This window comes from Physella acuta, unplaced genomic scaffold (genome assembly GCF_028476545.2).
Source record: "Physella acuta isolate Inbredline_101_S28 unplaced genomic scaffold, ASM2847654v3 ptg000257l, whole genome shotgun sequence".
NCBI classification, from domain to species: Eukaryota; Metazoa; Mollusca; class Gastropoda; family Physidae; genus Physella; species Physella acuta.
In genome coordinates this window covers 924,935-940,618 of record NW_026731776.1, presented here as the reverse complement: position 1 = coordinate 940,618, position 15,684 = coordinate 924,935, and the positions used below count along the sequence as shown (strand labels likewise).

Genomic DNA, 15,684 nt, shown 5'->3' with positions numbered 1-15,684 from the left:
GACTAAAACAAACTTATCTGAAAAGTAAACAAGTCCATTTTCTTATTGAGGTATTTATTCCATATGACAAACTTTTCTATATATCATTAATAACAGGTGAAACTTTAATAATGTAAGGGCTATTTGTTGCGGTTTACTTGAGGTAAAATTTTGTAATTTCTTTTGTCAGCCTGATAAAACTGTACCATAAATAAAAACATTTCAATCTTTAGAATTAAATGACAGGCCTAGAACTTACTACATACATGTTGTATACCCCATCAGTTTAAAAAATCTTTAAAACACATTGAAGCTCAAGATTGTTTTGTAACAAAAAAAATGTAAAAAATCATAAGTTAAACATGAGAATGTACAAGTAAAAAAGATGCCCTTAGATAGTGTAAGTGGTGACCATTCACAGCCAGCAATATTAATGTCAGTAGAACATAAATAATCAGTGGTGACACATATATGGAGATCATACAGTATACGGTAGCTACAACGTTATATATACACTAGATATATGCACACCATTCTCACTTATCTCGTATAAACATTACTGCATGGTTACTTTTATAAGTTTTATATAATAGGAACATAACATGTATATCATATGAACATAACATGTATATCATTGAAAAACAAATTCAGAAGGAATTGGTCTCATCACTATGTTTTTTTTTAAATGAGGAGGTAGCTAGTTTAGTAAAACAACTGGTAGACTGGAGATTTCTGAATGGTCTAAAACAGTGAAATGAATGGTCAATAGCAATTTCTGAATGGTCAAGGATACTGCTCTTAAAACAGATTGCTTCAATATTTGTTACAAGTCTAGATAAAAGGTTACATAGGGCTTGTTTTGTCATGACTCTTAAAAGTTAAAGGCCAAAGGTCAGTTGTTACAATTTTATTACAAGGACCATCAGCTAGCCCAGAATTTTGCTGTATTTACAACAAACTCAAAACAATCATTCAGAATGATTGAAACAACCTTTCTAAATATATTTACATGATCAGGCCCCATCCACAGCCAGGTATGTCATTAAAAATAATGTATGTAATGTGTAGCAGATTAAAGCACTTACCCTAGACTAGATTCATTTGGTGCTGCCTGCATTTACCTACCCACATTACTAGAAATTACTATTTTTGATTGCACAATGAGGTTGATTAATTAAAAAATTGACTGATTAAAAACTGTACAATCTAGGAATGTGTGATGTGTTGGCTAACTATTGTCATCAAAAGGTTGCCTGACTGTAGTTTCTTAAAATTTTTGTAAACACAACTTTTTCTGCCATTAGGTTATTCAGTGCCATTTATATTTTGAAAAAAAAAAAGTTCAAACTAAAGCATCCAATATCAACAATTATAAATAAATAAACAAGTAAGCATTGCTTGATGCTACAAGAAATGACATCCTATGTTACCAAAGCTTTCTGGAGGAATGAAATGCAAAACAAGAATCAAGAATTGAAATGAAACAATGACTGAGAATACTAGAACATATGGTGTGAATCAGTGGGGCTTGAGGTGAAATTTTGTGCAAGTGTGGCAGCAGATCTTTTTGTAGTGGAGGTAGTGGCACAGTCTGGCTTGCTTGGCCAGGTGGCACCATCTTGAACTTTCACTGTCTTTACACGTTACACCTGGAGAAATAAAGAACAAAATAAACATGACTAGTTTCACCTGGAGAAATAAAGAACAAAATAAACATGACTGTCTTTTAACTAATGGTGCTCGTTTTTAGAGGCCTGAGTAGTTAAATAATGTCATTTTCATACATGCTAGCAAATTATAACACCACTTTAGACCAGATATAAGGCTGACAAGACCACCACAGACCAGTGCTAAGACCACCATAGACCAATGCTCACAAGACCACCATGGACCACCATAGACCAATGATGACAAGACCACCATGGACCACCATAGACCAATGATGACAAGATCACCATGGACCCCCATAGCCCCCCATAGGGCAGTGCTAAGACCACCATGGACCACCATAGACCAATGATGACAAGACCACCATGGACCACCATAGACCAATGCTCACAAGACCACCATGGACCACCATAGAGCAGTGCTTACATCCTCACCTGTACCGACAACAGACCCATCCATCCGAACAGCCTCGTTAGTTAAAGCCATGGACCCCCATAGCTCCCCATAGACCAATGCTGGCTAGACCCCCATAGACCAGTGCTGACAAGATCACCATAGACCCCCATAGCTCCCCATAGACCAATGCTCACAAGACCCCCAAAGAGCAGTGCTTACATCCTCACCTGTACCGACAACAGACCCATCCATCTGAACTGCCTCGTTAGTTAAAGCCATGGGTGTCTCCGAGAATTCCATGTAGCGCTCCTCACACTGCTGGGGGTTGCACGAGTCTCGGCGGGATGGCTTCCCCTTCTCCTGACACTCCGTGCTGGGGTTAAGGTCAGCGTCCAGACACTTGACCTCTCTGGTTTTCACACCTAACCCGCACGTTTTGCTGCACTGGAAAAGTTATTTTTTAATTACTGACAATTTTTTTATGTTCTTCAAGTTAGGGCTTATAAATAATATTATTTTCTTATTAATCATTAATTCAATTAACAGAAATGGCAACTAAGAATATTTTGCCAGCTATACTTGTAAGGTACTAGGTGAATTATATCATCTATTTGACAACAGTGATATCAGGTTTTGATCTTATGATTTAATTATAACACAGATTTTTTTTTCTACTTTCTCGAATGCTGTATTAAGTAAATTTATGTTAAATGTATGTGATTGTAATGCAAAAGTAAAGTCAGGCAGTGTATGAAAATCATGGTCAGGCTTCTGCCCTAATAACCACTGACCCGTGACCATTCTGTCATAAACCACTGACCATTCTGTCATAAACCACTGACCAGACTGCCATAAACCACTGACCTGTGACCATTCTGTCATAAACCACTGACCAGACTGCCATAAACCACTGACCTGTGACCATTCTGTCATAAACCACTGACCAGACTGCCATAAACCACTGACCTGTGACCAGGCTGTCATAAACCACTGACCTGCGACCAGACTGTCATAAACCACTGACCTGTGACCAGGCTGCCATAAACCACTGACCCGAGACCAGGCTGCCATAAACCACTGACCTGTGACCAGACTGTCTTAAACCACTGACCTGTGACCAGGCTGCCATAAACCACTGACCAGGCTGTCATAAACCACTGACCTGTGACCAGACAGCCATAAACCACTGACCTGTGACTAGGCTGTCATAAACCACTGACCTGTGACCAGTCATAAACCACTGACCTGTGACCAGGCTGCCATAAACCACTGACCGTGACCAGACAGCCATAAACCACTGACCTGTGACTAGGCTGTCATAAACCACTGACCTGTGACCAGTCATAAACCACTGACCTGTGACCAGGCTGCCATAAACCACTGACCCGTGACCAGGCTGCCATAAACCACTGACCAGGCTGTCATAAACCACTGACCTGTGACCATTCTGTCATAAACCATTGACCTGTGACCATTCTGTCATAAACCACTGACCTGTGACCAGTCATAAACCACTGACCTGTGACCAGGCTGCCATAAACCACTGACCGTGACCAGACAGCCATAAACCACTGACCTGTGACTAGGCTGCCATAAACCACTGACCCGTGACCAGTCATAAACCATTGACCTGTGACCAGCCTGCCATAAACCACTGACCTGTGACCAAACTGCCATAAAAAAACTGACCTGTGACCAGACTGCCTTAAACCACTGACCTGTGACCATTCTGTCATAAACCACTGACCTGTGACCATTCCGTCATAAACCACTGAGGTGAGCACTCAGGTAAAGACCTGCACACTTCTCGTGCCGCGGGTTTCTCCTCCAGCACACAGTTGTGCTCCTTCACAATCTGGTTGACATACTTCCCATGGTGCTTGATGCACAGCACATCCCTGTGGCGGCTTGCACCGGTCCCACATGTCCCATTGCACTGCAGACGCCACATTACATGTTTAACGTCATGATAAGAGTTTAGTAAAGTCTAAATGAAGTGTTTAGATAAGATCTGGTATATAGAAACAATGTGTATAAAATGTCATGTGACTTAGCTGTCAAGAAGATGTTTGCCGTGTACCTGAGACCAGGGTCCCGTGAACCACTGCCCCCCACACGGATTCTTGGCTTTACAAGACTTGTGCTCCCTCGGCTTGTGTTTCTTCCCTCCACATTTGCTCTCATCCAGCTTGGAACCGTCGGGAGCTGAGCAGTAAACTTGTCGTGTGTACAGCCCTCGTCCACAGGTGGCCGAGCACTGGAAGACAACAGCAGGGGATCAATCAAAGACAGGTACAGCTCACCTGTAGAACATGTGGGACCAGTCATGTACTCACCTGTGTAGATCACCTGGTGTGGAACCAGCCATGTGGAACCAGCCATGTACTCACCTGTGTAGACCACCTGGTGTGGAACCAGCCATGTACTCACCTGTGTAGACCACCTGGTGTGGAACCAGCCATGTACTCACCTGTGTAGACCACCTGGTGTGGAACCAGCCATGTACTCACCTGTGTAGACCACCTGGTGTGGAACCAGCCATGTGGAACCAGCCATGTACTCACCTGTGTAGACCACCTGGTGTGGAACCAGCCATGTACTCACCTGTGTAGATCACCTGGTGTGGAACCTGCCATGTGGAACCAGCCATGTGGAACCAGCCATGTACTCACCTGTGTAGATCACCTGGTGTGGAACCAGCCATGTGGAACCAGCCATGTGGAACCAGCCATGTACTCACCTGTGTAGATCACCTGGTGTGGAACCAGCCATGTGGAACCAGCCATGTGGAACCAGCCATGTACTCACCTGTGTAGACCACCTGGTGTGGAACCTGCCATGTGGAACCAGCCATGTGGAACCAGCCATGTACTCACCTGTGTAGATCACCTGGTGTGGAACCAGCCATGTGGAACCAGCCATGTGGAACCAGCCATGTACTCACCTGTGTAGATCACCTGGTGTGGAACCAGCCATGTGGAACCAGCCATGTGGAACCAGCCATGTACTCACCTGTGTAGACCACCTGGTGTGGAACCAGCCATGTACTCACCTGTGTAGATCACCTGGTGTGGAACCTGCCATGTGGAACCAGCCATGTGGAACCAGCCATGTGGAACCAGCCATGTACTCACCTGTGTAGATCACCTGGTGTGGAACCTGCCATGTGGAACCAGCCATGTGGAACCAGCCATGTACTCACCTGTGTAGATCACCTGGTGTGGAACCTGCCATGTGGAACCAGCCATGTGGAACCAGCCATGTACTCACCTGTGTAGATCACCTGGTGTGGAACCAGCCATGTGGAACCAGCCATGTGGAACCAGCCATGTACTCACCTGTGTAGACCACCTGGTGTGGAACCAGCCATGTACTCACCTGTGTAGATCACCTGGTGTGGAACCTGCCATGTGGAACCAGCCATGTGGAACCAGCCATGTGGAACCAGCCATGTACTCACCTGTGTAGACCACCTGGTGTGGAACCTGCCATGTGGAACCAGCCATGTGGAACCAGCCATGTGGAACCAGCCATGTACTCACCTGTGTAGACCACCTGGTGTGGAACCTGCCATGTGGAACCAGCCATGTGGAACCAGCCATGTGGAACCAGCCATGTACTCACCTGTGTAGACCACCTGGTGTGGAACCAGCCATGTACTCACCTGTGTAGACCACCTGGTGTGGAACCTGCCATGTGGAACCAGCCATGTGGAACCAGCCATGTACTCACCTGTGTAGACCACCTGGTGTGGAACCTGCCATGTGGAACCAGCCATGTGGAACCAGCCATGTACTCACCTGTGTAGACCACCTGGTGTGGAACCTGCCATGTGGAACCAGCCATGTGGAACCAGCCATGTGGAACCAGCCATGTACTCACCTGTGTAGACCACCTGGTGTGGAACCAGCCATGTGGAACCAGCCATGTGGAACCAGCCAGGTACTCACCTGTGTAGACCACCTGGTGTGGAACCAGCCATGTGGAACCAGCCATGTACTCACCTGTGTAGACCACCTGGTGTGGAACCAGCCATGTGGAACCAGCCATGTACTCACCTGTGTAGACCACCTGGTGTGGAACCAGCCATGTGGAACCAGCCATGTGGAACCAGCCATGTACTCACCTGTGTAGACCACCTGGTGTGGAACCAGCCATGTGGAACCAGCCATGTGGAACCAGCCATGTACTCACCTGTGTAGATCACCTGGTGTGGAACCAGCCATGTGGAACCAGCCATGTACTCACCTGTGTAGACCACCTGGTGTGGAACCAGCCATGTACTCACCTGTGTAGACCACCTGGTGTGGAACCAGCCATGTGGAACCAGCCATGTGGAACCAGCCATGTACTCACCTGTGTAGACCACCTGGTGTGGAACCACCCATGAGCACACGAGCCCATGTCACAGATGTCCTCTTCTAGCGGCTTTAAGGACGTGCAGAGACTCTCAGACACCGATTTGTTTTGAGGATCCACACAGACCACGCCCCTCTTTCTTTGGCCAAACCCACAGGCGGCGGAACACTGGAACAACAGATTTTACATTCAGATTAGTGTTAAAGTTAAGTCAACTGACGGTCAATCTTGAACAGAGGAGGTAAGGGTTAAGGTTGAGTCAGCTACTGCTCAACTATGTTCAGAGGCTAGTTATATCACCAGCAGGTTAGGGCCCCAGTGGCTTAGCGAGGTCGGGTGTCACCCGGTGCGGCACTTAATGGTGTCCCCCCCCAGAGGCGTAGCGACCCTTCCCGGGGACAAACTTTCAAGTTTTCGATTTGCAACCCTACCCCCAAACTTTCGATTTGCACCCCCCCCTCACAAGTTTTTCTCTATATATTTTGCTAATTTTTGCCTTGGCGTCACCCCCCTAAATGGTGTCACCCCCGGCCCCCCCTCGCTGCGCCCCTGGGCTCGTGAACACCCAGTCAACATTTATCAGAGGCCAGCAGATTAGTGTTAGAATTTTGTTGTCAGTGCTTCTACAGGGTCTACTTATGTGAAACCAATATAAGAACTGGATGTGACATGTAGCTTATTAAACTTAGTGACATCTAAATGACATGTACCTCACTCAACTCAGTGACATCTAAATGACATGTACCTCACTCAACTCAGTGACATCTAAATGACTTGTACCTCACTTAACTCAATGACATCTAAATGACATGTACCTCACTCCACTCAGTGACATCTAAATGACATGTACCTTGCTCCACTCAGTGACGTTCCACGAGAAGCACGGTTGCTGCTGACAGAACTGTCTAGAGGCGGGTTTGGGGTGGGGGCAGTTGTCTGCCGAGACAGGCAGGGTCAGGGTGGGGGAGATCTTCTGCTGACACTCAACCACTCTCTTCTGCAAGCCTCTGTCACACGTGACGCTACAGGAACTCCAGTCTCCAAGATGCCAGCTGAAACACAGAGGCCAGAGTTAGCAGTTTAAAAATGTGACTCCAGCAAGCCAGAGCTAGCAGTTAAAAATGTGACTCCAGCAAGCCAGAGCTAGCAGTTAAAAATGTGACTACAAGATGCCAGCTGAAACACAGAGGCCAGAGCTAGCAGTTTAAAAATGTGACTGCCATACAACTGAGCAGCTCGACAAAATGGGTACAAAAAGAGCAGTGACCTGGCTTGACAGGGCTGGTTGTTGCAGACGATGTGGGTGGATGCTAGCTTAAGTGCTGGCTCACAGTTCTCTTCTATCACCTCCACCTGCGTGTCCTCCTTCACACACACGATGCGAGTTACCTGTAGACCTAAGACACAAAGACACGAGTTACCTGCAGACCTAAGACACAAAGACACGAGTTACCTGCAGACCTAAGACACAAAGACACGAGTTACCTGCAGACCTAAGACACAAAGACACGAGTTACCTGCAGACCTAAGACACAAAGACACGAGTTACCTGCAGACCTAAGACACAAAGACACGAGTTACCTGTAGACCTAAGACACAAAGACACGAGTTACCTGCAGACCTAAGACACAAAGACACGAGTTACCTCTAGACCTAAGACACAAAGACACGAGTTACCTGTAGACCTAAGACACAAAGACACGAGTTACCTGTAGACCTAAGACACAAAGACACGAGTTACCTGTAGACCTATAAGACACAAAGATGAAAATTACCTGCAAATGTCAATGTGTGTTTAGGACTTACCAGCTACTTCAGGAGGCTACCCGTCCGTGAATGACACTTACCCCCCCCCCCCAACAATGAGCATATGTCACACCCCCCACCATGAATGTCACTCCCCCCCCCCCTATAAAGTAAATGTGACTCACCCCCACCACAGGGCTCTGAACATGGGGTAAACCCCAGAATGCGCCACGAGTAGAGGCCCCGCCCATCTGACAGCTTGTTGTCATGTTCTGTGTAGCCTAGTGGTGGAGCCGGGTGGCCCCGGCCCGACTTGCTGCCCAGCAAAGTTTCATACGTGGCTGGTATAACATTGGGGATAGAGGCGCCTTCAGCAGCTGAGAGGTGTTGTGGGTTGGCTCGGAACTCTGCGAGTCTGGGACAGGAGGCAAGAATAGTCAAGTTGGTTTATAAGGCATGACACGTATTTCACATTATAAGCAGGAATAGATTGTTGATTTAAAGGCATGACACAATTTAGGCATGAATAGGGAGTAGATTTATAGGCATGACACGTATTTCACATTGTAGGCAGGAATAGGGAGTAGATTTATAGGCATGACACGTATTTCACATTTTAAGTGGTGTTATCACAGAACCGCTTCAATATTATTTCACAGTAAACCTGGTGACACAGAGCACTGACCAGTGTGTAAGAGAACTGACCATTATATGAGAACTGACCTATGTACGAGAATTGACCTGTGTGTAAGAGAACTGACCAGTGTGTAAGAGAACTTACCTATGTAAGAGAACTTACCTATGTAAGAGAACTGACCAGTGTATAAGAGAACTGACCAGTGTATAAGAGAACTGACCTGTGTATAAGAGAACTGACCTATATAAGAGAACTGACCTGTGTGTAAGAGAACTGACCTGTGTGTAAGAGAACTGACTAGTGTGTACTGTAAGATAACTGACCAGTGTGTAAGATAACTGACCTATGTAAGAGAACTGACCTATGTAAGAGCACTGACAGTGTAACTGACCTGTGCGTATTTTCTCTCCTGACGTTAGAGATGTGTAGAGGCTCTATCCTTCTCTGTATCAGTTTCGGCTGTCTGCTGTCTTGTATGGCTGTCTGCCTGCTGTCTGGTACAGTTTGCTGTCTGCTGTCTTGAGCGGGCAGCATGGGCACGTCCCCCAGGTTGTCGTGGAGGTTGGTGTGGTAGTAATGTTTGTATTCTATCGAGCCGTTCTCCCCTTCCACAAACAGCTGATCCCTGTTTGGGCCATACAAGACAGTGCTAGCCAGAGGCCTCGAGGCTTGGGCTCTGCCGGCTCGCGGGCCGGATCTGGCCGGACTGGTGTCCGACTGATATGAAGTCTCGTCTGATGTTCTGGGAATTACTTCCTTCTGGACGGTACGATCACCTAAAAAGTTTTGTTTTGGCAAAGTTCGTTTAAAAATAACAAGTACTAAATTTATCTTTCAAGACATTTAAAATTGTATTTCTTATAAGTGCTTTCATAGTCAACGATTATAAAACTAGTAAACCACCAACAAGAAAACATATCTTGAATAATTTAGAATTAAATAATTAATTATTATTAATTGTTTATTCTTTAAATACGTGCTCTATTCTTAACCTATCTACATGTTTATAGATTGTATTGGGGTGACACCGTGATTTTCTGCACTAGGTGACACCCAGCTTGTGATTCGATTGGGTAAAACAAATCAGGAGATACTAGATGTATGTTTAGCCTTCTTGGTAGCCGAATGCTTTTTACTTGCCTGTATTGAAAGAATCTTGCCTGTGGTTCTGTGAGGCGATATGGACGTGATTAGCTTTGAGAACATCGACTGTCCCAGTTGTGTACTGGTATGAGATGCCAGGATTTCTTCCAAACGACAGCAGCTGAAACATTTCACATCAGGCGTACTCTAGCTAAGGAATTTCTATTCAGACTAACAGCTGATAAAGTCAATGAAAGGTGTGTGAAGTTGATAAAGTCATTAAAGGTATGTGAAGTTGATAAAGTCATTAAAGGTGTGTGAAGTTGATAAAGTCAATGAAAGGTGTGTGAAGTTGATAAAGTCATTAAAGGTGTGTGAAGTTGATAAAGTCATTAAAGGTGTGTGAAGTTGATAAAGTCATTAAAGGTGTGTGAAGTTGATAAAGTCATGAAAGGTGTGTGAAGTTGATAAAGTCATGAATGGTGTGTGAAGTTGATAAAGTCATGAAAGGTGTGTGATGTTGATAAAGTCATGAAAGGTGTGTGAAGTTGATAAAGTCATTAAAGGTGTGTGAAGTTGATAAAGTCATTAAAGGTGTGTGAAGTTGATAAAGTCATGAAAGGTGTGTGAAGTTGATAAAGTCATTAAAGGTGTGTGAAGTTGATAAAGTCATGAAAGGTGTGTGAAGTTGATAAAGTCATGAAAGGTGTGTGACGTTGATAAAGTCATAAAAGGTGTGTGACGTTGATAAAGTCATAAAAGGTGTGTGAAGTTGATAAAGTCATTAAAGGTGCGTGAATGTGAATGTAAAAAACAACTTATGAAGTCCAACCTCCACTTTAAGACTGGTGTTAAGCGGCCCATCTGCCGTCAAACACTCGCCCAAACACCAGGTCCCAGAACCTCGTCCATAGAGAAAACTTGTTCCGGCCCCTTGTACAGTGCCCTCCCTTTGAAGCTTCATCTCTCCGTTGAGAAAGTAACCACTAGAGGTCGCTAAAGCTGATTGAGAGGATATTGTGTTGAGAAAGTAACCACTGGACGTCGCTAAAGCTGGATGATAAGATATTGTGTTGAGAAAGTAACCACTAGAGGTCGCTAAAGCTGAATGAGAAGATATTGTGTTGAGAAAGTAACCACTAGAGGTCGCTAAAGCTGAATGAGAGGATATTGGGGGCAACACTAAACTAGATGGCACTAGACATTTTATACAGCTTAAGGTAACTCTATGGAAAAATTTATATGATAGATTTTTTATGGCCAAAACGTAAACAATTAGGATTATCACACCAAGGGGTGTAATGATATATGGCTGACTATTGCCATATTTTAGTCTCCCTCTAATATATTACATGAATTGGCATCAAACCCACCTAGAATGGCCATCACCCACACCTATAGTGGCCATCACACCCACCTGAACTGGACACCACCTAGAGCGGCCATCACGCCCACATAGGATGGCCATCACCCACACCTAGAGCGGCCATCACGCCCACCTAAAGTGACCACGCCCACCTAAAGCGGCCATCACACCCACCTAGAATGGCCATCACGCCCACCTAGAATGGCCATCACGCCCACCTAGAGCGGCCATCACCCCCACCTAGAGCGGCCATCACGCCCACCTAAAGTGACCACGCCCACCTAAAGCGACCATCACACCCACCTAGAGCGGCCATCACCCCCACCTAAAGCGGCCATCACGCCCACCTAAAGTGACCATCACGCCCACCTAGAGCGGCCATCACGCCCACCTAGAGCGGCCATCACGCCCAGCTAGAGCGGCCATCACGCCCACCTAGAGCGGCCATCACGCCCACCTAGAGCGGCCATCACGCCCACCTAGAGTGACCACCACGCCCACCTAGAGCGGCCACCACGCCCACCTAGAGCGGCCACCACGCCCACCTGAAATGGACACCTACCTATGTGGTTGCGGCTGCGGGCCAGCTCAGTGATGTTGATGCTGCGGGCCCCTGCAGGGATGGTGGTGACATGATGGTAGCCACGCCCCGGCAGGTTCGTGCGCGTGAAGATGCCGTGCGTCAGGCGACAGGTCGAGCCATCGCCGTTACAGACACCGCAGACGTCCGGCCTGGCAGACGATTCCAGAATGCCGTCACATCCGGCGGCCTGGGTGGGTGGAATAGTTGGAGACTTTACAGACGACACATTTAACATCACAGCCAAACCACACATCTAGACCGGACACTCACACACACACACACACTCAAACACACTCACACACACAGTGCTAAACCTAAAAACCACATCAGCCACGAGAAGACAACTCTCAGATCAGTAGCAGACAACTCACCAGACACTTCCCCTGCATGCATATGGCCGTGTTGTCGTCATTGCACGTGACCCCGTCTATGACCGTCTGGTTGAACCGGGCATAATATTTGTGGCCGTCTGTCTTGCAAGCTAGCTCACACGGTGCCGTGGCTGTGGACGAGAGATCAATGCTCACTCACAAACTGTGTTGTGACAACGACAACAGACACAAACAGTTAGGACAAACAATTTGAGTGCCCTTCCCTAGCTGACCGCTACATGGACCAGATGAAAGCCCTCCCCTGACCGCTACATGGACGAGTGTCCTCCCCTGACCTGTACATGGACGAGTGCCTTCCCTTGACCACCACATGGACGAGTGTCCTCCCCTGACCTGTACATGGACGAGTGCCTTCCCTTGACCACCACATGGACGAGTGCCCTCCCCTGACCGCCACATGGACGAGTGCCCTCCCCTAGCTGACCGCTACATGGACTAGTGCCCTCCCTGACCGCTACATGGACAAGATGAAAGCCCCCCCCCCCAGCTGACCGCTACATGGACGAGTGCCTTCCCCTGACCGCTACATGGACGAGTGCCTTCCCCTGACCGCTACATGGACGAGTGCCTTCCCCTGACCGCTACATGGACGAGTGCCCTCCCTGACAAGATGAAAGCCCTCCCCCCAGCTGACCGCCACATGGACGAGTGCCCTCCCCTAGCTGACCGCTACATGGACTAGTGCCCTCCCTGACCGCTACATGGACAAGATGAAAGCCCCCCCCCCCCAGCTGACCGCTACATGGACGAGTGCCTTCCCCTGACCGCTACATGGACGAGTGCCTTCCCCTGACCGCTACATGGACGAGTGCCCTCCCTGACAAGATGAAAGCCCTCCCCCCAGCTGACCGCTACATGGACGAGTGCCTTCCCCTGACCGCTACATGGACGAGTGCCTTCCCCTGACCGCTACATGGACGAGTGCCCTCCCTGACAAGATGAAAGCCCTCCCCCCAGCTGACCGCTACATGGACGAGTGCCTTCCCCTGACCGCTACATGGACGAGTGCCCCCCCCCCCCCCTCTAGCTGACCGCTACATGGACGAGTGTCCTCCCCTGACCGCTACATGGACCTGATGAGTGTACACTACTGACTGTGAATGTACGGCGTCCAGCTGTAGGTCTGGTGACCGTAGTAGATGGTGTTGTGTTTAGCGCACTCCCGCCATCTGTAGCCTCTGTCGTCTGCTGAGCAGTTCTGGAATTATACGGTACATTTATATCCATTTGGTGACGAAACAACGTCGAGAAATATTCGTCAACATATGTATCTGAATAAGCTCTGATTGTCTTAGCTGACGTAATAAAATAACACAAAGAATGGACCATATTTTCCCGTTCGTGCTCAAGGCGTATGAGGCCAATGAAGTAGAGTTAATATGCTCTATTGACCTTGGCAATTGAGGGATAGTGTGGTCAGCACTATGCCGAACGGTCTTTGTTTCGCTAACATGAATCAGGTAACCATCAGTGTTTCTTCCAGACTTTTTTCTCAGGGGGGGGGGGGACTTTTGGGTTAGCAGTCGTCAGCGAAACCTGCCACTGGGAAAATTAATGGTCCTCTTTCCCTGCTGTACGAACTATAAGGTCATCTGGTGTAAGGTCAAAGGCTGTAAGATCAACAGGTGTAAGATCAATGGGTTAAGGTCAACGGGGTTAAGGTCAACTAACTCGAATCAAAGACCATTTGCTTATGAAGGGCCATCTAGATCTAAGATCAGACAATGTACATATGAAGGGCCATCTAGATCTAAGACCAGACAATGTACATATGAAGGGCCATCTAGATCTAAGATCAGACACTACATATGACGGGCCATCTACGTCTAATAACAAAAAGGGCATATTATTTATTTCCACATCTTGCTAATTTAAATATTTGTCAATTTTAAAAATGGTAAGTCAAGAAGGGGAGGTGACCCATTCCAAACAGTTTACTCTAGATTTTATTTGAGTTGTCTCCCTTTGCCCTAAACCTCGTGAGATGAAATTGGTGAATTACCTGCACTAAACAAATGCGGTATTGTTTAGATGGGCCATCACATGTGGCTCCGTTGCCGTGCCTAGAGGGGGATAACAAAACATTTCAATTCATTAGGGGAGATAACAACATATTTTTATTTATTAGGGGAGATAACAACATATTTTAAGTAATTATTAATATATATTTAAATATCATTTGCCAAAGGTATGATGTTTACCAGTGTTGCCAAAGGTATGTCACCATATGTTTACCTGTGTTGCCAAAGGTATGTCACCATATGTTTACCTGTGGTGGGCGTGGCACTGACGTATCCTGTAGGCCGTCCCGTGCCCGCAGGTGTGTGTACACACTGACCAGCCCGTCCAGGGGCCCCAGTCATGTCCCAGGCTCGTCCCCTGCTGACGCAAACATTTGACCATTAGAACGTTTTCATATCTAACCCTAAATCACATTAGAAAGTTTTCACATCTACCCTAAATCACATTAGAAAGTTTTCACATCTACCCTAAATGACATTAGAAAGTTTTAACATCTACCCTAAATGACATTAGAACGTTTTCACATCTACCCTAAATCACATTAGAAAGTTTTCACATCTACCCTAAATCACATTAGAAAGTTTTCACATCTACCCTAAATCACATTAGAAAGTTTTTACATCTACCCTAAATCACATTAGAAAGTTTTCATATCTACCCTAAATCACATTAGAAAGTTTTTACATCTACCCTAAATCACATTAGAAAGTTTTTACATCTACCCTAAATCACATTAGAAAGTTTTCACATTTACCCTAAATCATTCACATTTACCCTAAATCACATTAGAAAGTTTTCATATCTACCCTAAATCACATTAGAAAGTTTTCACATTTACCCTAAATCACATTAGAAAGTTTTCACATCTACCCTAAATCACATTACAAAGATTTCACATCTACCCTAAATCACATTAGAAAGTTTTCACATCTACCCTAAATCACATTAGAAAGTTTTCACATCTACCCTAAATCACATTGGAAAGTTTTCACATCTACCCTAAATCACATTAGAAAGTTTTCACATCTACCAAATCACATTCTGTAAATACTTTCCAATACAATCTATTAAAACAGACCAGATTAACGCACGTCTTTTAAAACCAAACGAGTTAAAAAAAAATTTGAAGTTTTTTCTAATCTGGGCTTCAGGTGTTTTATGCAGGTAGATAACGTCGAGTCTAACGGTGGGATGGGGGGGGGGGGGCGGTTGTAGGGGATTGGGTAGAACAACACTGGCTGTTTCAGGTGCTACAAAATGGAAGTCAAAGAAAACATTCTGCAGGGGGGGGGGGAGATGGACACAAGTGGATGTGATCTCTAGGAGGTAGATGAGCACTCATGGCACGTGACGTAGGCTGTCACTCGCACAGCTGATTGTGTGGAGTTTGGAGATTGTGTGGAGTTTGGAGATTGTGTGGAGTTTGGAGATTGTGTGGAGTTTGGAGATTGTG

At 46.2% G+C, this 15,684-nt stretch overlaps 1 protein-coding gene across 2 annotated transcripts in view; it reads right to left on the bottom strand.

Moving 5' to 3' along the window:
* Positions 1-37: 37 nt before the first annotated feature.
* Positions 38-15,684, bottom strand: part of LOC131938768 (thrombospondin type-1 domain-containing protein 4) — a 57,958-nt gene continuing 42,311 nt past the window's right edge. Inside the window, exons 4-19 of one of the 2 annotated variants that reach the window (XM_059296927.1) lie at positions 14,479-14,591; positions 14,212-14,272; positions 13,305-13,407; positions 12,189-12,319; positions 11,797-12,004; positions 10,701-10,870; positions 9,926-10,049; positions 9,177-9,561; positions 8,334-8,563; positions 7,670-7,799; positions 7,253-7,454; positions 6,400-6,570; positions 4,124-4,300; positions 3,791-3,979; positions 2,271-2,487; positions 38-1,628 (exon numbers count right to left, since the gene is read on the bottom strand). In XM_059296927.1, the coding sequence (XP_059152910.1) occupies positions 1,498-1,628; positions 2,271-2,487; positions 3,791-3,979; positions 4,124-4,300; positions 6,400-6,570; positions 7,253-7,454; positions 7,670-7,799; positions 8,334-8,563; positions 9,177-9,561; positions 9,926-10,049; positions 10,701-10,870; positions 11,797-12,004; positions 12,189-12,319; positions 13,305-13,407; positions 14,212-14,272; positions 14,479-14,591 (2,742 nt within the window). In that variant the 3' untranslated portion in view covers positions 38-1,497. The remainder of the gene's footprint in view (positions 1,629-2,270; positions 2,488-3,790; positions 3,980-4,123; positions 4,301-6,399; positions 6,571-7,252; positions 7,455-7,669; positions 7,800-8,333; positions 8,564-9,176; positions 9,562-9,925; positions 10,050-10,700; positions 10,871-11,796; positions 12,005-12,188; positions 12,320-13,304; positions 13,408-14,211; positions 14,273-14,478; positions 14,592-15,684) is intronic. The other variant, XM_059296928.1, reaches the window with a different exon arrangement.